Raw genomic sequence first — 21,114 nt, 5'->3', positions numbered from 1 at the left:
TCCCTCATTTGATTTGTATAATTGGTGTTTTGTCACTGTGTTCAGACACCACACTACCTATGTTTTCTATGTAGGTGTACACCTGAATGCTGCTGACCCTGGCACTGGTATCAGAGATGGGGGAATAGGCGTGGCGGAGACGATGGTAGAACAGAATTGGAAAATACTTGTTGGCGAGTTCTCTTGGCGATTTTATGTTTCTCACTCTGCATGTGGGATTGCACTGCCTTGAGTCCCATTGTGCAGAGTTTGAAAAACTTTTGCATTGAGTGCAGTGTCTCGTATGCATTGCCACATACTGGTTTCACCCATGCAGAGAAATCTTGCTGAAATAGACAGTTTTCATTGAATTGCAATTGCAATTCCCCATGTCGTTCAGGGTACAGTGACAGCTAGCTAGCAGACAGTGGATCCTCTGCTTTGAGCATCCCAGCCAGAAAAAAAATATGAGTTTTGTTGGTTACACTATCCTGTCCTGTGTGATGTTTAATGCAAGAAGCATTTGGTAAATTATAAAGAAAAAATAGATGCTACCAATTATTTTGAGATTTTATAATGGAACCTAAAAATAAATAATAAAAATAAAACAATTCCTAAAATTGCACTTCCCATGTCTTAGCATTTTTTAGACTTTTGAAAGATTTTTTTAAAAAAATGTTAAAGCAAATTACGGTTTTATTTTTGGATTAATAAATTAAATGCCTTTAAGACTTTTTAAGAATCTGCAGGAGCACTGAATATGTTTTAGTTTCGGTCTGTCAGGCAGGCAAAATAAGCAATTTGAAGATGCCACCTTGCAACAGTTGTGAAGGACAATTATCATTATTTCCTAACATCTTATAAGTCAAACAATACATTGTGACAGAAAATGATAAGAAGCTAACTGGTAATGATTAGTTAATAATTAATTAGTTGCAGCTGGCTGAGAAGATGAGCGATTAAGAACACTGACAACCACCAAGGCAATGCTCTCTCTGTAATTGTTGACCCTTGATATGTGTGAACATGATGTGCTTCCCTATATACTGGCAGCCTGGACATTTGGATGAGGAAGGTTCCTTGTTTAAACCTGTAGAGCAGATGGGAAAAAGTGGATGTAGTGGTTAAAATTTGATGTTGATGAAACAGGGTGATGCTCAGTGTGCTTTCCACCAGATGAAAAAGGTTAAAAGACAAACTATATTCAAACATGTGACAACTTACTGACTCACTGTTTTCTTTCCTGACAGATTCTCCTACAAGGAAAGAACCCGGGTGTGGTGTGGGAGTACACGCTGCCTCGCACTGAGAGGAAACCCGACTACAGCTGGGGTGTGGTGCGCTCTGACTGCTCTGCTCCCTGTGCTGGAGGTGAGACTGTGTGCTGTATGTTGGTCTGTATGTGTTTATTTTAGGGATGAAACTAGAAGAACTTTTGTGTGTGTTCATGTATCGTGTGCAAAAATTGACCGGTTGCTAAACTCTTCCCTTGAATGGCAGTTACCAGTCACTGCATAGCAATTGTAACTTGGCATGGTAGGCCAGCAAAGCTTTGGATTTGTCCACACGTTAAAGCAGTGTATTTGGGGCTGTAACGAGAGCGATACTTGGTATTTAGAGAGTTTGGAGGTTGTTATTTTGTAGTCTATCCAAAACCAAAAACATAAGAGCAAAAGAGTAAGGAATGGATTAAACAGGGTGTCTAACTGCTGTAATATAAGCCACTGTTACCTGAGATAGAGGAACAAACACACTGACTATTCCTCATCTTTAAAGCTTTTCCTCTTACAGCATAAAAAATGAAAACACACTGTTAAAACATACAAACAAGTACAATATGCAGTGGTAAAGTAGGTTTACTTAGCATGAAACATTTCTGATCTATAGTTTTTTCTTTGTAAAAAAAAAAAAAAAATGCTGTTTCCTCAACTTAAGACCCCTTTTACAAGATTCATGGAAAGTAGCATCTTCAAACAAGCTATGGATCATGGATTATTTTGTTAATTTGCTTGCTAGGGTGGTACGGTGGTGGTGGAGTGGTTAGCATTGTTGCCTCACAGAAAGAGGGTTACGGATTCAAACACGCTGGCAGGCTGGGGCCTACAGATTTTGCATAAATACCCATGTCAGCGTGGGTTTTCTAGTTTCTGCGTCTTCCTCCAACAGTCCAGAGAGTTTGCAGGTTAGGTTAATTAGTGAATCTCAATGGAGGGAGACACTATTCAGTGTGGCAACAAACACCTGTTTGCTCATAGTGCCCCTATTTTCTCCCATCATACGCATTTAGATTACGCAATGAGTCTGCATTGTTAAATAACCCCTGGATTCCACCAAATGCAGCTATGCAACCTTCCAGTGGAAGATTCAGTTTAAAGTGGTATAAAAGATCTGAAATGTGAACTTGTTTGGGGATGTAGACAACCTGATAAAAAACAGGTTGAAAAAAGTGTGTGTTCATGTGTGTATTCTATGTGCACGTGTCAGATTTTATCTGTGTGTTTGTGTATGTTGTATCTGCCTCTTCGTGTGTGTTTGAGTGTGTTTTTGTATTGTGCACTATTCCTGGAGTAGAATGTGGTCCAGGAAGTGTGTTAAGGCTAATGAAAAGCACCTTTGTCAACTGAGAAGTTCAGACTCTGTTGGTCTCAAAAGACTCACAGCAATCCCCTGCTCACTTGTCAGTGGACGGCTGTGTGTGTGTGTGTGTGTGTGTGTGTGTGTGTGTGTTCTTACTATAGTCCTTGTAGTTCCACATTCAGAGGCTGCAGCCGCTCACAGACAGGCTTGACTTAAGAGAGATTTTGATCCATGACAGTTACAAAACTGAACTGTTCATATTTCCATGTTGTAGGCATGAATGCTGAAGTTGTCAAACTGTATCCAAGAACTACATCAACTCTCTCGCTCTTTTTCTATCAGGTCGTATCTCGACCAAGGCAATCTGTCTGCAGGACCAGAAGGTTCAGGTCAACTCCACCATGTGTAATCCTCACACCAAACCAACACTGGGCTCCCATCTCTGCAACACACAGCCCTGCCCTGCATAGTAAGTGCTGCTGTGTGTGTGTTTGGGGGGTCAAGGCATTTCTTCATGTACAGTTGGCTGTGGGATATGTGGTATGTGTCTTTATGTTGCCAAATTTTCAGGAACCTTAGGCGCTGTTTTTATTACAGGCACACACATACTCACACAGACACACACACACGCACACTGTGGTTGAGCAGTCTAGAGATTGCCTGTGGTCCATTTGCTGTGGTCGGCCACCACTCTGCTCAGCCTGTGTTCTTCTCCTCTCTCCGTCCTCCTCCCTTCTTTGCCCGCTCTCTAATTTTTGATTTTCTCATTTTCCTATTTGAAAAAACACATGAAAGCCCTCCCTATCTGCTGTCTTTTTGCATCAGTCTTTACTTATCCATTGCAGTGTTTTCTCCAGCTGTATGTCAACCTGCATATTGAGTGGATTTTAATCACTCTGACATGACAGAATCATATAATGTCTGTTTTTTATCCTCATGTCTTGGACAAGTGGACCATTGAGCTTAATCTGAACTGTCTGAACCTGGCAAGTGATAACCAGTCGGGGAACCGAAACCTAGAACGAACAAAATATATTTTGAATAATACAAGAAATTATCACAGTCAAGAACATCCTATTTAAGAATGCATTATTTTAAGTACACTTGTTCAAAGTAAACTGAACCCTGTGCTCCCAGCTGTGGCTTCAGCTGAGGTCAGAAAACAGGCCTGTAGCAGAACCACTGAGGTCACCAGGGTCATGTTTTATTTCTGGGATTCTATGACATGAGACAGAGTTCACATTCTGCAATTACAGACATGCTGGATGTGATCACAGAATGTTGGATTTTTAAGGCTGATTCTGACATTTTTCTGCCTCCACACAGGCGACAGCTGCGGCCAGAGGCACTATGTTTTCGGGTTGTCTGTCCATTAATCCATCATGTTCTCACATCACATACACAGCGTGATATTTCAAGAATATCTTGAGGGAATTTCTTCAAATTTGGCACAAACATTCACACGAACTCAAGGACAATCTGATTAGAATTTGGTGGTCATAGATCAAGGTCACTTTTGACAGCTCAAAACATGTTTTTGGCCATAACTCGAGACTTCAAAGGCTAATTATGATAAAACTTCAGAGTGATGACATTTTATAACTATGTTGTTACATTCAACTTCGATGTGACATTGTAATATTCTGCAAAGACACTTCTGAATTAGTGACACTAATCCTTGGTATCCACCTTGAAACTGTGCTGATTCTATAGATCTTCCGAGCTCCCGGGTTGAAGATGTGTGTGAAGCATCCACATTTTAGAATTTGCAGCTTCTTTGCTGTAACATCTGTATTTGAAGGATTGTAAACTCTTATGGCAACAAATGAGTCTGGAAAGAGATGGTTCATAGAGGCATACAACTGTGAGGCGGCGATAACTAGGCATAGTTAGTAGTGTAGAGAAGGCTTTGAAACAACTTTGATACAATAATGTAGGAAGATTAACGTCAGAGAAAATAAAATTGATCAGTTAAATTAATAAATAAAATATGAAATATACTGAACACACATTTAAACACACACTTGTTTGTTGCCCCCATTTTCCACAGGTTTTAAGTTAATGATCTAAGAATTTTCTCAAAGAGAAGATGTAGATATATTTCTCAAATTAGTTAAAACCAGAGGATGGTTGGATGTACTGCCAAATTCAGGGAAACAACATTGGAGACATCTTATGGTTGAGAAATGAACATTCATAAAGCTGCACATTTTAGAGTGGCCTTTTGTTGTGACCATTCCACCTGTGTACTATGATGTTGTTTGTCAGCATCTTATGCCACACCTGTCAAGTGGATAGGTGATCTGTGCTCACTTACATGGAGTTTTAGAAGATCAAAATTTGACACATAAAAAAGTCTTAGATCTTAAAGTCACACATTGAATTTTTGTTTAATGTATGTGTCTCCAGACATTCCCATCAGCTGCACGTTGTGTTCAGTGCTAATTACCCAATGTTAGCCTGTTAAAATGCCCACCTGGGATATGAGCATGGTGAACATTTTACAGAATAGTTTTTACAGAATAGTTTTTTCTTCTCTAAGAATTCGGTATTTCTAAAATTCTGGCCCAGGCCCTGTCAGAGACATCTCATTCCAGTATAACCCCTTGACACAAGGTTCAACCAATTGGCTGACTGTTTTTGTCATGAAGTAAATACAGGATGATGTTTCCAAGTCTGGATTGGACCTTTCCCTTTAGCGAACACTTGAGAATAAGAAAGAGAGAGGCAAATGAAGAAAGACAAGGCTAAAAAGAGGGAGGGAGACATCAAAGCCAACTCAGACTGATTGTTGCTTTCAGTGCACATCGTCCCTCTCAAAAATTCTCAGAGCGTCCTGACTCAGTAGCAAAATCATGCCCATGTTTTATCTGCGTTGTCTAGACATCGTGCTTAATGGCATGCATTTTTAAAAGAGACTGAGCATTCGGGGACCAGTGCAGAAAGCAAAGGAGGAAACCAGGCTAAAGTGCAGTGGAGTAACAAGTTGAAACAGCACTGAATAAATGGCCTCGCTCCTATGTAGGCCTTTGGCTGAGGGAACTGGAGCTAGCTTGATTTACAGCGCTGCTCCAAAGAACAGGCAGGGAACCGTGTCTTGGGTTCAGAGAGAGTACACACACACACACACACACACACAGTCACTCACACACACACTCACAGGGCGGCATGCACAGTTACAGTTCATATGCAGACACATTTTCCAATGTGTGACGCTGAAATAACGTATTTTGGATCCAAAGCGTGAGGTAAAAATAAAAATACAAGCTGCTTCTGTGTGATGTTAATGCGGTTGTCATTTTGTCCACCATTAGCCATGCCACAACAAGTCCAGACTGAACTTTCTCCTGTGTCAGGGGTTGAACAAGCCAGACAGCTATCGGTTACACCTCCAACATACAGCCTCTGTTTCTCACTAAGTTTCCCACCACCCGAGAGGGCATTTCCTGCGCCTAATCTCGGGCATACCATTTCTCTTATCTCGGCGAAAGGTATTAAACAGCCTTGTTGCGTGTCCCGACCTCCCCCCTTTGTTTGAGTGAAGAAAATGGTATAGCCCAGATAAATAACATCCGTGTGGTTTGTCCATTCAGGAGTATAAAGCAGTGTTTGACACCCATGGATCTTATTATACAGTAGCTGACACCATTTCTCAGCTGGTTGTGTGTATGGGCCAATTTATGGGTGCTGCACAGGAAGAAAGTTGAGTTGAGTGAGCAGCATGAAAGCTTTAATGACTGCATTAAGACCTCCAGGATGTATGGGCATGCATTCAAGAGCCCAGCAGAGAAAAGAAAAATTGACAATGAGGTGAGATGCATGTGCGCTCTGTGTGCGGGTGTGTGTCTGACAGGAGGGGGAATGTAAAAGTGCCTGCTTATCTCTGCAGCGTGGATCTCGGGTGCTGACAGGCCTATCCATGTTTTATTGTGCAGAGACGGCAGAATTCCCACAGGGCCCGGCCAGTCTAGCCATGCAGAGCCAGTCAACCCCCCCCCCCCACCCACCCACCCTCATCACCCTCTCCCCTTCTCTCCCATCCACCCCCTTTTTGCTTTAGACCTGCTCTAAACCTTCACTCCCCATATTGCTGTCAGGGAAAACTGGGATTTTCAGCCGTGGTGTAGCAGCAGTTTCTGAATATGAAAAAAGGATGCAAGGAGAATTTTAAGAAGTCACTTCAATCTACCAGCCCAGTGTGCAGTTAGGAAGAGATATGCTCATATGTCAGTCTTTTTTTTTTTTTTTTTTTTTTTCCATTTTCTCCACAGCAGAGCCCCATCCCCACCTCCTTACCTTTCCATTTTCTCTTCCTCTGTAGTTCTACCTCCGTGTTTGAAGTTTTTTTGCCCTTTCTCTTGGCAGAAGCCATCTGTAGAGTCACTTATCAAAGGTTGGGGATTTCTCTGTGCATCACAGAGCGGCATATGTAGACAGATCAAAGTAAGACATGTTGTACCTGTGCCAGACGAGATGAGTACAAAAATAGAGACAACATATGTAGATACTGACTAGGGCCTGTATTTATCAACTTTATGTTTACTTTACATTACACTGAACTAATATGTGAAATCATTTTATAAACATAAGTGATTTTTTAAGTTGAAATTAATGTCTTCATTAACAACTAATGTGAAATTAACCACAGTCAAAAATATCTATAAGGTATAAAAATATAGACTTGATTTATTAATTAAGAGGAAACTGGCCGAAATAGAAACATAATGAAGACCAAACTGGAGGAAGAAAAACATTTTGGTGCTGGTAAACAAGGTCAGAGAGAAGATGCATGGAAATCTAGGTTGTATAAAAAACTGTATGTAGCCCCTGTGACGTCACCAAAAGGTTGGTAGACTCCTGTTTTGAAGTCTCAACTTTGGCATTTTGTCTGTCGCCATCTTGTATTTTTGGAGTCAGAATTGACCATATTTGAAAATTTTTATTTTTATTTTTGTTTTACTAGCGGAAAACAGGTTTTAATCCTTATTGGAAAAACTGAATATCCAACACCTTACTGTACTTTCACACCAAAAGTGACCAGAGCTTCCAAAGCGGCGGAAGTCATTCATTTTCAATGAGAGCCCGGCGACTTGGGTGACTTGGGTGACTTGGGTGACCTGGTCGTCAGCCACGCGTCTTGGGCGACCTGAGCGGGTCCGGAGGGAAGTTAAAACTCGTTTAACTTTATGGTAATGAGCTCTGACGCGGTTCGGCGTCAACCAGTCGGAATGCTGACGTGCTTCAATGAAGCAGGTCCCAGAGAACAAGCCATGTAACTTACAGCACACTTGTTCTGACAATGGATATCGAGAAGTTTATTACTTGCATTCACTCCCACTCAGTCCTTTATAATGTGTCACTGTTTGGTTACATAGACCAAAATAAAAAGAATGAGGCTTGGGACTGCGTCGCGGAGGTAGTTGGTTGGTCTAGTGAGTTTTAAAGTGTGTAATGTTAGTAACGGAGGAGAGAATTGCAGGCTAGTGTTGACACGTAGCATGCAAGTCTTCTGTGCTTGGTTTGAATGGGATGACATACGTTTTCTGTTTTCACTGACCAAACATAACTTTCTGTGGGCCAACTATGAGCTTGTTGACTGGACAACAGCAAGCAGCAACTACGCTGCTCTGAAGCCAGGAGTCCGCTTTGCAGCTCCTTTAAATTGACGAGCATGATCGAATGTTCAGTGATTCACGTGATGAGCGACTAGAGCAACCAAAGCTGCCACAAATATTTTTGACAGTCATGCTTCTTGGGCGTCTGCGACAGACTTTGCCTCTTTGGAAGCTTCTGGTTTGAACGTACAGTTAGAGGATCTTGTAGTACAAGAACTGAATAAGACTTTTTTAGTAGACTGAAACATTACAATTAACTGTTTAGAACAGAAAACACACTGAAATGGAGACGGCTATGCCTTTACTCTGAACCTGGGGTTTCAATATGGCTATGTTACCTAACCAGCGTTGATGCCGTGGTAGCACCTGTCACTCAAAGAGGCCACATCTTTATTAAAAATAACTTTAAGCCTCATCCCCCGTGCAGTTGTCATGAAGGAGGCAATTAGCTTTAGACACCAAAATCCATTCGAGGAACTGTTGTTTTTGGCATTTCCGCATTGGCTTCATTTTTCAGCCATTGGGGTTGCTGCTTGATGGAAATTAATTTCAAACCAAATTGAGTGCCACGTTTTTCATTTTGTCTGCACCCATGTCAAATTCTAGTTAAGAAATAACATGAAAAGGGGCGTCGGTGGCTTAGTGGACCCGGGTTCGACTCCAGCCTGTGGCCCTTTGTTGCATGTCACTCCCTCTCTCTCTACCCCCTTCACACTTATCTGTCCTATCAATTAAAGGCTTAAAAATGCCTGAAAAAATATCTTGAAAAAAAAAACAAAACAAAGAAATAACGTGAAAATAAAATCATAAAAATTGGTTGTGATAATCTACCAAACATCTGTTTTGAGCTCAAAGAAATAGCTTTTGTTATTTTGTGTTAAAAATAGTATTCAATTGTCCCAGTAAGTCCTGATGGTGTGCAAGTCATCTACAATACTAGGACCCTGAAACTGAAACAGCTAAAATAAATTCCGCCATCCTTATTTTTATTCTTTACACGTGCTTTTCTCCACTGTGACATTTCAAAATGTCTTCTGTAAAAAACGCCTGTTGGACTACTCTTAATATCCACAGAAACTTTCAATGAGCTCTACAGCAACATTACCAAATACTAATGCTGTAGAGCACTAAAAGAAAGGAATGCAAATGTCAGAGTCTGATGGGACCACTGGGTGACCATATTGGAGTGAAATGCTGAAAAATAAAAAAAATAGAAGGAGGGAGATGGAAAAGATGTTTGTGCAAGCAAAATAAGTACAGATGGGAAAAGTCCAAGTACACCAAACCACACAAATGTAAAAATGCATAAACCTGGGTTTTTTAAAAAAAATTATACTTTCTTAAGAATCCTGGTTGACATGGATATAGCAGCCAGTTTGGCAGAGAAGGTAATTTTGTATATGATTAAGCATAAAAAGTTAAGTCAAACTCAATATTAGGTGGTGACTGGTGTCCAGCCATACAAGTGCTACAAATGCATGGGTGAGCTTCTCAAAACCTCCCCTGCAGTATTGCACTCTTTTACCTCAAAAAATGTCAGTTATTGAAACATTTCAGAGATACAAATTACAGCTAGGTCAGTGGTGGTTTGCAGCGAAGCGGAGTGGCACTTAGGCCACTTTTCCCCAATGATATATTGTTATTTATAAGCCAGGCAAAACAGAGGAGAAAAAAAGCAAACAGTCCCCAAAAATCCCAAACCGATGCTTTCGGGTCCCAATGGTTCACATCTTTCCCATTTCCAAATTGCAGTTTAGTCCTGCTGCTTCATTTGTCTGTGGCGTTTGAAAGAGAATGAAAGCATTTTTCTTTCCCTGAAGCAGGTCGGCGGCGTGGAGGAATGGTCTTTGCGGTAGCATGTCGTTTCAGAACTGGACTGAGCCATCTGCCCATCTCTCCATCTCCCTCTTCTAAGCCTGTGGTTGTCAGACCACTCATTTGCTGTAATCTCCCCCTTCAGCCCCAATGCCAAGACAGAAGCTATTTTAGAAGCAGCAGTAGGCTTTCATCAGTGGCGAAGCAGGATTTCAAAGACACCAAAGGAGAGAGAGGACAGGAGAGGCAAAAAGCATTGGACAGTTTAGTTCTTAAATCAGATAAAGTTATTATTGTAGGCGATTTTAACATTCATGTCGACGTTGATAATGACTCCCTGGCTACCGCGTTTATCTCATTATTAGACTCCATTGGCTTCAGTCAGGGTGTACATGAACCCACTCATTGTTTTAACCGTACCCTCGATCTAGTTCTGAAGTATGGATTTGAAATTGATAACCTAAAAGTCTTTCCACAGAATCCCTCGCTATCGGATCATTATCTGATTACTTTTGATTTCTTTTTACTCGATCACACGCCACTCAGCAACAGTTACTATACTAGATGTTTATCAGATAGTGCTGTCGCAAAATTTTAGGAAAAGATTACTCCGTCATTAAATTCAATACCAAGTCCCTCAGTAACAGAGGTTTCCCGTACCGACTTTGATCATTTTGTCGATAGCGCCGTAGGCTCGCTGCGAACAACACTTGACTCTGTAGCTCCTCTTAAAAAGAAGTTAAAAAAGCAAAGAAAATTCGCTCCTTGGTATAACTCTCAAACCCGTAAGTTAAAACAAATATCGCGAAGGTTTGAAAGGAATTGGCGATTAACCAAACTGGAAGAATCTCGTTTAATCTGGACAGACAGTCTCAAAACGTATAAGAGGGGCCTCCGCAATGCCAGAGCAAACTATTACTCAGCATTAATAGAAGACAATAAGAACAACCCCAGGTTTCTTTTCAGCACTGTAGCCAGGCTGACTGAGAGTCAGAGCTCTATTGAGCCTTGTATTCCCTTAGCCCTTAGCAGTAATGATTTTATGAGCTTTTTTAATGACAAAATTCTAACTATTAGAGGCAAAATTCATGATCTCCTGTCCTCAGATAGTACCTATCTAACCTCAAACACAGCTGTAAAACCTAATATATATTTAGATTGCTTCTCCCCAATTTCTCTTCAAGAATTGACTGTAGTGATTTCTTCATCCAAATCATCAACATGTCTCTTAGACCCCATCCCAACTAAGCTACTTAAGGAGGTCTTTCCTTTAGTTAACACTCATATATTAGATATGATCAATATATCCTTATTAACAGGCTATGTACCACAGTCTTTTAAGGTAGTTGTAATTAAACCTCTACTAAAAAAGCCCACCCTGGATCCAGAGGTGTTAGCCAACTATAGACCAATATCTAATCTTCCCTTTCTTTCAAAGATCCTTGAGAAAGTAGTTGCAGACCAGCTGTGTGATTTTCTCCATGATAATAATTTATTTGAGGAATTTCAGTCAGGATTTAGAGTGCATCATAGCACTGAGACAGCACTAGTTAAAATTACAAATGACCTTCTGATTGCTTGGACAAAGGACTTGTCTCTGTACTTGTTTTATTAGATCTTAGTGCGGCGTTTGACACAATTGACCATCAAATTCTACTGCAGAGACTGGATCACTTAATTGGCCTAAAAGGTTCTGCACTGAGCTGGTTTAAATCTTATTTATCTGATCGTTTTCAGTTTGTTCACGTTCATAATGAATCGTCATTACGTACCAAAGTTTGTTTTGGAGTTCCTAAAGGTTCTGTGCTCGGACCAATCCTATTTACTCTATATATGCTTCCTTTAGGTAACATCATTAGAAATCACTCTATGAATTTCCATTGTTATGCGGATGATACTCAGTTGTATTTATCGATGAAGCCAGAAGAAAGTAATCAATTAACTAAACTTCATAACTGCCTTAAGGACATAAAAACTTGGATGAGCACCAATTTCCTGATGTTAAATTCAGACAAAACTGAAGTTATTGTTCTTGGCCCCAAACAACTCAGAGACTCTTTATCTGATGACATAGTTTCTCTTGATGGCATTGCTCTGGCCTCTAGCACTACCGTAAGAAACCTCGGAGTAATATTTGATCAAGATTTGTCTTTTAATTCTCATTTAAAACAAACCTCATGGACTGCATTTTTTCATCTGCGTAATATTGCGAAAATTAGGCCTATCCTGACCCGAAAAGATGCAGAAAAATTGGTCCACGCTTTTGTTACCTCAAGGCTGGATTACTGTAACTCTCTATTATCAGGTAGCTCTAGTACGTCCTTAAAAACTCTCCAGCTAATTCAGAATGCAGCAGCACGTGTACTAACAGGAACTAAGAAACGAGATCATATTTCTCCTGTTTTAGCTTCTCTGCACTGGCTCCCTGTAAAATCCAGAATTGAATTTAAAATCCTACTGTTAACTTATAAAGCTCTAAACGGTCAAGCTCCGTCATATCTTAGAGAGCTCATAGTGCCTTATTATCCCACCAGAACACTGCGCTCTGAGAACGCAGGGTTACTCGTGGTCCCTAAAGTCTCCAAAAGTAGATCAGGAGCCAGAGCCTTTAGCTATCAGGCTCCTCTCCTGTGGAATCATCTTCCTGTTACGGTCCGGGAGGCAGACACCGTCTTCACATTTAAGACTAGACTTAAGACTTTCCTCTTTGATAAAGCTTATAGTTAGGGCTGGCTCAGGCTTGCCTTGTACCAGCCCCTAGTTAGGCTGACTTAGGCCTAGTCTGCCGGAGGACCCCCCTATAATACACCGGGCACCTTCTCTTCTTCTTCTTCTTCTCTCTCTCTCTCTCTCTCTCTCTCTCTCTCTCTCTCTCTCTCTCTCTCTCGGGAGAGATTGGGAATAAAATGATGGCAGGAGAGAGGACAGGTGAAAAGAGAACTGAAAAGAGGAATGAAAAAACAGGAAAGGACAAAAGAGAGGCATGAGGGATTGTAGTCCCCATCTGTCCGTAGCCTTTTTGTATGCTGTATGTTGCGGTTGGCCTTGGAGACCTGGAAAAGCTGTTATGGAGAGTTGTATATACAATATGGTCGACATGTTTAGTTTCAGATCTGAATAGTGCGGACAGAGGTGGATGGATGTGGATATATATTTCAGCCTGTGTATTTTCTTTGATCTTAACTAACAATTTGTGAAATGACAAAGATCAGTGTGTAAAAATATTTGGAGTATTTTAAAAAGCAGCAGGTTTAGATTTTTATGAATCATAACTTTAAAGAAAAGCAAGAAAAAACAGCTAGTGTAACCGCTTAATAATAAGTGGTTTTCAAAAGTTTTTGGTGTGTTAGTACTCACTGGTAATTTAGGGTGAAATTGTGTTTTTCTGCATGTGTGTTTTGGCCCAAAATAAGTTCAGCAGATTAGAGTTTGAAGCTGTGGTTGGCCGTCCTGATTAGGAGCTCAGTAATGTGGTTGGTATCCTGATGACAGAGGCTGAATTTTCTCCATGGCAGCTCCTTATAATGTGTGTATATATAAGCTAATGTATGCATCATTTAATATATACCAAATCACTACTTACACATACTTCCTCTTGGTGTCCCACCACAGCTGGGCAACAGGAGACTGGGGTCCCTGCAGTCGCTCGTGTGGAGGAGGTCAGCAGACAAGGACCCTGCGCTGCCTGAGGAAGGTGACTTACCAGAGGGAAGAGGTGGTGGTGCACTCCCTCTGCCCCGTCATCTCTCCGGCCCAGGTCCAGCCGTGCCACACCCAGGCCTGCCCGCCCGAGTGGAGCACGGGATCCTGGTCACAGGTGGGTTTGTGGCAGCGTTTGAAATGTTTTCCACCACAAAAGCAACATGCCTAAAACTTATCAGGTGAAATATATCCATATCTTCTAGATGGATCAGCACAAAATTTGATAACGCCATGGTCATTAGAAGAGTAATGCTGTTGACTTTGATGATACTGACTTTTCCCTCAAGAGGCTGACACTTGTGATTATTAGTGAAATGTCTTGACAACCCATGGGATGAACTGTTCAAACCAACGTTTCGACTAGACCGTCTTCATCAGGGTATTGGGGGTATCAATTGAAACGTTGGTACTTGAATAAAAGAAAACATTTTTGCATCGAGCCTTAGAGTGTGTGTCAATGGTCAGCACCTCTCCAACCCTGGTGTGCGCTCCTCCTCTCTCTTAACCTGATTTTCACTGACATAAGAGTCCAACATTTATTTTGATGTCATTATAGCCCTTTTTAAATAGGAACTGTGCAAATTTGCAGAAAGCCCAATCAGTCTTCTTTCAGCATTGGCAGTATAACAACAAAATCGGGGAGTGCAGCAAAATGCTGCCTACCTACTTTTGTTTACACAGAATGCGCTTTTTCGGGGCAATGGGGGGCATGAGCAAGTAACAAAATGTGTAGCTCAGCGTGTGATGTAAACAGTGACGTGCTCCGAGGGTAGACGTGGCTGGTCAGTCCTTCTGCGATTCTCTTGTAAATCGGCCCATTTTTCACCGTTCCCATCATCTGATGGTTAATGGCCTCTTCGTTTGTGAGGGCAAGAAGGGTGCGCAATTCCCTGTCTCCCTCATCTTTACAGTGTCTATCAGGTTTGCTACTTGCTGCTCTCTAATTCCTGCTATCAGCTGTTTCCTGTTTATCCACTGCCAGTGGCTCACACGTGCGGCGTCATCAACAGCTCCTCCCACAAGTCATCAACAGCCCCTCCTGTTGTGGAAGGCCGCCTCGGTCCGTTTAAACTAAAAGGGTTCCGCCAATATGACTACCCTACGAGGTGGAAAATTGGGCACCTCGGATCAACTCGCCAATTGGGCTCTGTGTGTCTAAACGCTCACAGCTTGCCGGCAAAATGGCCCAACATTCGCGGAAAATCTGGCAGTGTAAAAGGGGCTATTTACATTTGTTGCTGGTAGTTCTGAAGACTGTTAGTTCTGCTATAACTTGAGTTTGTTTCTTACTTGACACAATGAAGCTGACCTTGCAAACATCGTGACAAAATCAACTTTGATGCTACAAATCTTTATTTTATGCTACATTTTATACAAATTAAATACATGCCATGTATGTAGTCGTTACAGCCCTTTTTTCCACAGCAGACATTTCTATTGTCAAACTGGGACTGTATGACATTAACAATGGCTTTGTTCTATCCAAGCGTCCCTGGTCCATGGCAGCATGACAGTGAGCCTCTAGGCACAACACCAGGACCTTGAACTTGAAACTGAAGCAGCTAAATAGAATTCAGCCATAATTTTTTTATTATTTACACTTGTGCTTTTGTGACATGTTAAAAAGGTCTGTAGTTGCTGTCATACTTGCTGTTCAAGGAAAGAAAAGAGAAGTGCTGACAGTGAGTTTAAAAGGAAAACGTGTTTCAATGCTGCTGATGAAACTCTCCTTCTGTTTCTTCTTTGTCTGCTGTAAAATCATTGTTTTGCTGTCAGGGCTTACAGGTTACGTGTGCCCGCTGTCAGAGGTAATTTGTTGGCTAAAATTCACGTAGAGCAATGCCAGCTTCAGCTTAAAACACACTTACATGTTTAGACATCTGCATGACAGGAACACGTGCCTGAGAGGAGATCCACACACACACACACACACACACACACACACATACACAGTTTCCTATGTAAGCTGTCAGACGTTTCACTCATGCTAAAACAAACGCTCTGCTGCCCTCTGTTGGACATGTGGAGAACACTGAAGACAACCTACAGAATGTAATGGTGGCCCACTTGTTTAGATACAAAGGACTATTTAACTTATTTCCTTTGGCAGCTGCATTTTGTTAACTGCTAGCTGTTGAAAAACCATTTGTCTTTCTTGTATTTCCATTGTCATCTCAAAGAAATGTTTTCTCTTGTGCTCTTGTCCATCCTCAGGACTGGGGGAATTTACTTTGAACAGTTGGACGAGAATGACCTCCTCTTGCACATAGTAACCAAACAAAGCCATGAATCACAACAGCCACACAAAAGTGATCATAAGTCATTGTCTGGTTTGCAATCAACCGTTCTTGTAAGATGTTGATTTGCAGGATTGTATTCATATGTTTTTTTGCAGAGCCAACATTTGATTAGGCCATTCAATCCTATGGCTAATAACCAAGTATGACTGCAATGTGTGAGCTGGTTCCTCTGTAACCACAGTGCATCACACACCAGACAGCACTTTTATTTGCTCATTTCACCTTTATACAATATTAATAGCCTGGCAGCAGATCTGTTGATTAGCTGGTGTGACCTGCACAGTCGGGACACTCAGCTGTCATTCAGCCATCATTCTCTTGGACACTCTGGACTATTTTGTCACACCAGTCTGAGTTCAGTCGGCGGTCACGCAGAGGCAAGGCCACTCTCCCTGAAAAGATCAATCGGACCTTTCAGTGACAAAAGGACAACTGGGATGTGTGTTTGTGCATGGCTGTATATGTAAATGGATGTGCACAGATGTGTATGTGTCCTTTGTCTAATAAATTAATGCAGTGTTGTTATATAAACTGCCATGACTGCTGTGGTTGTCAGTCCCAGCGGAGCAGTTTGAATCCGTCGTCCACCTCTGCTTTTCAGTCGGAGTTTACAGCAGCACTGGCTACTTTGATGGGTTGGGGTCACATTCATCTGGGAGTTATTGGTTTATTGTATTTAATGTAAGGCCATAATGGGCTGTCATCAAACCGGTGACCTTCTGTTTGCTTGTATACCATGTGATGAATTACAAATGCATGTACAGTGTCCGAGCCAAGAATTTAACCTCTGTTAATGTGATGACAGCTGAAGGTTAAAGTAATCATAAGAAAATAAAGACTAAGTTACAGTGTATGTGCATGCATGTATGATTTACTAAGTGTGTCATTAAAGCTTTACCTATTGAACCACTAATCTCCTGAGGATAAATTATTGACTTTTGTGACTTTTTTTACTTCCTTCCTGTCCACTCACAGTGCTCCAAGACCTGCGGGCGTGGACTGAGGAAGCGGAGTGTGTTCTGCCGCAGCACTGATCCTGGGGCCAAAGCGGTGGTGGTGCCCGACAGCATGTGCAGACAGCACCACAGACCCAAAGCCCAAGAGACCTGCGTCCTGCGGCGCTGCCCTAAGAATGAAAGGCTGCAGTGGATCCCCACTCCTTGGGGAGAGGTAAAAAAGACACATGAAGCTTGAATAGCAGTAATGCTAAAAGTGAAATGTCTTCATTTTCAGTTTAATAATTTCGAGGAAAAATCCGCCCTAAAGCACTGAGAATCACAAACAGCTTTTGATGATGCACCTTGCTCTGTGGATCCATTTTGTTGCTTGGTGCTGTGTTTGTCTCGCTCCAAATGTCACCTCACACTGACTGAAACACTTCCAGCACAGCTATGATTTGCAGCCTTATCAGGAGTAAACATCACACTTTGATGTCAGTACTTCAGAGTTAAGAAAACAAATGCCTCTCACTAGCGCTCTCATTTTTCAAAAATATTTATCAATCATATACGGAGAGCTCCATTATACAACAGAGAGAGCAGTTTTACAGCCAGCAGCCTCAGTAGACCAGAATGCCATGCAACATCAAGACTCGTGCTTCATGGGGCTGGAAAAAACTCAGCACTGCTCAATGTCAAATCCCTTCACTGAGCGTGTTGAAAGGCTAACTGGTAATTGTAGGAACTGGATGAACTGGACTGGAAGTAAAGGGAAAATGAATAACTAAAAATTGATAGAAAAAAAATACCCATTCATCCACCACACTTCACTCCCTTAGTGAACTGTGTCACTCTTAATGCAGTGTCAGCTTACTTTCTTGTGATACATTTGTGAGGTTTTTCTTGTAAATATACCACTTTAATCTCAGATAATATCCAAGAGTGGCTAGTCCTAGCCCTAACCATGACCTCTGCTCTAATTCTGATCACATCTGACTCTTGACGCATCAACTTGATGAGTACTAGCCAGTCACAGCATGCAGTAGAATCCATAATGATTTGTCGTAGAGATGGGTGTAAGTAGCTTAGTAGCCGCAGTGTGACTATTGTCACCTAACTGCAAATAGACACCATGTAAAAAGAAATTACAATATGCTTTCCACAAAAAAAAAATATATATATATATATATATTTAAGCTTTCTGTGTCAACATGTTCAACCTCTTTGCAAGTAATGTATGTTAGAATATTGTCACATGGAGTAAAGCAGCTAAAGCTAAAAAAAAAAAAGCTGTCAGTTTAACTGATTATGATGAAGATGTTCTTCTTTTCCATTTTTAAATATACTGCCAAGTTAACATCTTAAGTTTTGAACATCTGGTTGAACAAAAACACAGTTGGACGACCATACCTTGAGTACTGCTGCCACCATGATAGAAAAGAAATTACTTATTGTAACTTCAGAAGTTTCATGTCTTTTCCTAGTAGAAATAATGAGCAAATATACCAGAAATAACAAAAAATGTATTTGCTCAGCAATCTTATCACTTTTTTGCCAACAAATACTCCAACAAGGATTTTTTTTTTTTACACTTTCCAACATACGCTGGCTGTCTCCAAAACTAATCAATGACCTCCAAACAACTTGGGGGTTTTGAATACATTATTTGAAGAATTATTTTTAAATCTAGGAAGTTTAATCTATGTTGCTGTGGCTCCATACAAGTATTTCATATATATTTATGTTTGCCAGTAGCCATCAGTTGAGATAGCATATTCTTTTAGTGTGTGTGTCAAAGATTTGTGATTTCACACCTGCCTCCGTGATATAAGTTCTTCTTTATTCTCTTTTATGTTAAGTGCAGTAGTTTGAATGAGAGGGGGTACACCAAGTTATGCGCTGAATAGTTCATGTTGCTGAATATGGAATGATCAAGGTCAGCAAAAGGTTAGGTTTGCAGCACAAGACAAGATAGATAAGCAAGATAAAACACAGTGAAGATACTTAGCTCCCAGAATGGTGGTTTGGATTTTGAAAAAGAGCCAGACACATCGAACACTCACACGCGTACATATGCACTGTCTGCTCATCAAATGTAATGGCTGAAAAATACTCAGTAGAGCACTTAGTATTTTGGCTCTATTGCTACAACGAAAAGTGACCTTGTGGTGTCTGCTGCTATGGGAACCTGCTGCATTACACACACACATTCACAGAGTTCATTTTGTAAAATTGTCCCTCCTGCCTGCACTCTGTTTCAGTGCTCCAGGTCTTGTGGCTCAGGCATCCAGAAGAGAGAGCTTCACTGTGGGGAGAGAGACTCACAGGGAGGGTATGTGCCTTCAACTGCACACCAAGACACTTTAATAGATCTGCACACATGCTTAATACCCCACTGTGTCATCTGTGTGCTATCCTCAGAGTCAGAATGTTTTCAATATTGGAAGCTCTGTCGGAAAAGTAATTTTGAGCTGACAATCTGTCCTCTCCCACACAGGTATGTGGAGTTCCCCGTACGGAGGTGCAGGAATATGGCTAAGCCTTTGGTGGATCTCCAGCAGGGCTGCAACCGAGGTCCATGCCCAGAGCTCCCTCGAGTTATCCCTGGCAGAACCAGCTCCAGTGCTGTGGTCTTAGGCTGGTACTCCTCTCCCTGGCAACAGGTACATTTGTTCAGGCTTTGATCCTAAACTGTATACATGAGAGACTTTTAGTGCTACGTGTGCGTTCCAGCTGACAGTCTTCCAATTCGGAGCTTTTCTCCCACACACCACACAACTGTGAAGTGTACTACACGGATATTAAATTGCATCCCAGGACATGTAACGCGTGGCTGAATGCTCAAACTATAATTTGTCATCATAGCCATGACGACACTTAGATCTCACATCAGTAAACTGGATATTTATCTCTGTTTGGGAGGATGGCTAACGGCAGTCAACATTTGAAAGCTTTGTATTTCTCCACATGTAGAAGTGATTTCCATGGGACTGTAGTGAGAGACATTCTCTGCATTTACTGTGGTCTTTCTTTCCATAACTACAACACAAGCACAAAAACACAAGCAAAACAACATAAGCTGCGTCATTAGCCTGTCCATCTGACTACCTTGCTACCTACAGTAGTAACCAAGGTAAGATATTGTAACTACATGATGCAAATCTTGGAATCTCAAAACTCGTAATTGGAGGATAGTATTACCCGTAGAGTCCAGTAGAGGGCAGAGTTTGTGTGAGATGGAATGGAGGGTAGTCTCTATATATAGACTGTAGGCAAACATCAGAGATCTTACCTCCGGAAGAAGAGCGGAAGAGCCCTGGTTTCCGGTTGTAGGCTGTTTGTAGTCCGCATGATATTGACCAATCACATTTGAGCCAGCTGCAGTTGTTGCCAGGTTAAACGGTCCATGCGGTGAACTAACGAGGCGGAACGTAATTGGCGTCACTGCAAACTCTGAGTCCATCGCAATGGTTCAGCATATTTACTTATATATAAACGGAAGTCGGAAATGAAAATTCACCGCCTCCGCCCAAATCAAACCGGAATGCCAAAAAATCGGGGGCCTGCCCCCAGAGGCTGTATCGCCAACGCCAAATACAGCCGATGGGTTCCAAGAATGAATGGAGGGTTATTTCGAAAGTCAAGCAGCATATCAACAGCTACAGGCTGTTCTCATGCACTGTTTGTACATATACCTACGAAAAGTAATGCACCACAGTTTGTATATTACACATGTAATAATGAACCAGTAATTCTTTAATCAATCACGTAATCTGGAAAGCTGCGATCACATGAGCAAGGAAGTAGTATAAAGACTGGAAGTCTGAAATACTTTCTTTTAGGAGACTGGTGTTCAGGATCGTGTCAAACCAAATGGATTTTGAGATATTTTAAGGTACATCATCACTATGTTTTTTTCCTAAACCTAGATAACTTCACTTCTCTATACCTAATTTACACAACTTTACATTAAGTACATAACTTTAAGTTAAGTACGAACATGTCTACACCATTCGTGAGGTGCTAATTTGTTGGATATCATACACATCGTTATATGGGGATGTATTGACAGCTAATTACATTAGTCTGTGAGGTTGCAGGTTATGTTAAAAAACAAGCTTAGATCACAATGGGCACATCCGCTATGTAGTGTTTTAGCCCATCCCAGATGCTATCAGTTCACAGTAA

The 21,114-nt window shown here is 41.3% G+C and overlaps 1 protein-coding gene across 1 annotated transcript in view; it reads left to right on the top strand.

The window, feature by feature from the left end:
- Positions 1 to 21,114, top strand: part of adamts18 (ADAM metallopeptidase with thrombospondin type 1 motif, 18) — an 80,343-nt gene that overhangs the window by 54,368 nt on the left and 4,861 nt on the right. Inside the window, exons 17-22 of the mRNA XM_049592795.1 lie at positions 1,230 to 1,350; positions 2,899 to 3,025; positions 13,599 to 13,803; positions 16,964 to 17,158; positions 19,188 to 19,258; positions 19,424 to 19,589. Coding sequence (XP_049448752.1) covers positions 1,230 to 1,350; positions 2,899 to 3,025; positions 13,599 to 13,803; positions 16,964 to 17,158; positions 19,188 to 19,258; positions 19,424 to 19,589 — 885 coding nt within the window. The remainder of the gene's footprint in view (positions 1 to 1,229; positions 1,351 to 2,898; positions 3,026 to 13,598; positions 13,804 to 16,963; positions 17,159 to 19,187; positions 19,259 to 19,423; positions 19,590 to 21,114) is intronic.

The sequence above is a fragment of the Epinephelus fuscoguttatus genome, linkage group LG2 (assembly GCF_011397635.1).
Source record: "Epinephelus fuscoguttatus linkage group LG2, E.fuscoguttatus.final_Chr_v1".
Lineage (NCBI taxonomy): Eukaryota > Metazoa > Chordata > Actinopteri > Perciformes > Serranidae > Epinephelus > Epinephelus fuscoguttatus.
The sequence above is the reverse complement of the archived record's forward strand: the minus strand, read 5'-3'. Positions and strand labels throughout refer to the sequence as shown.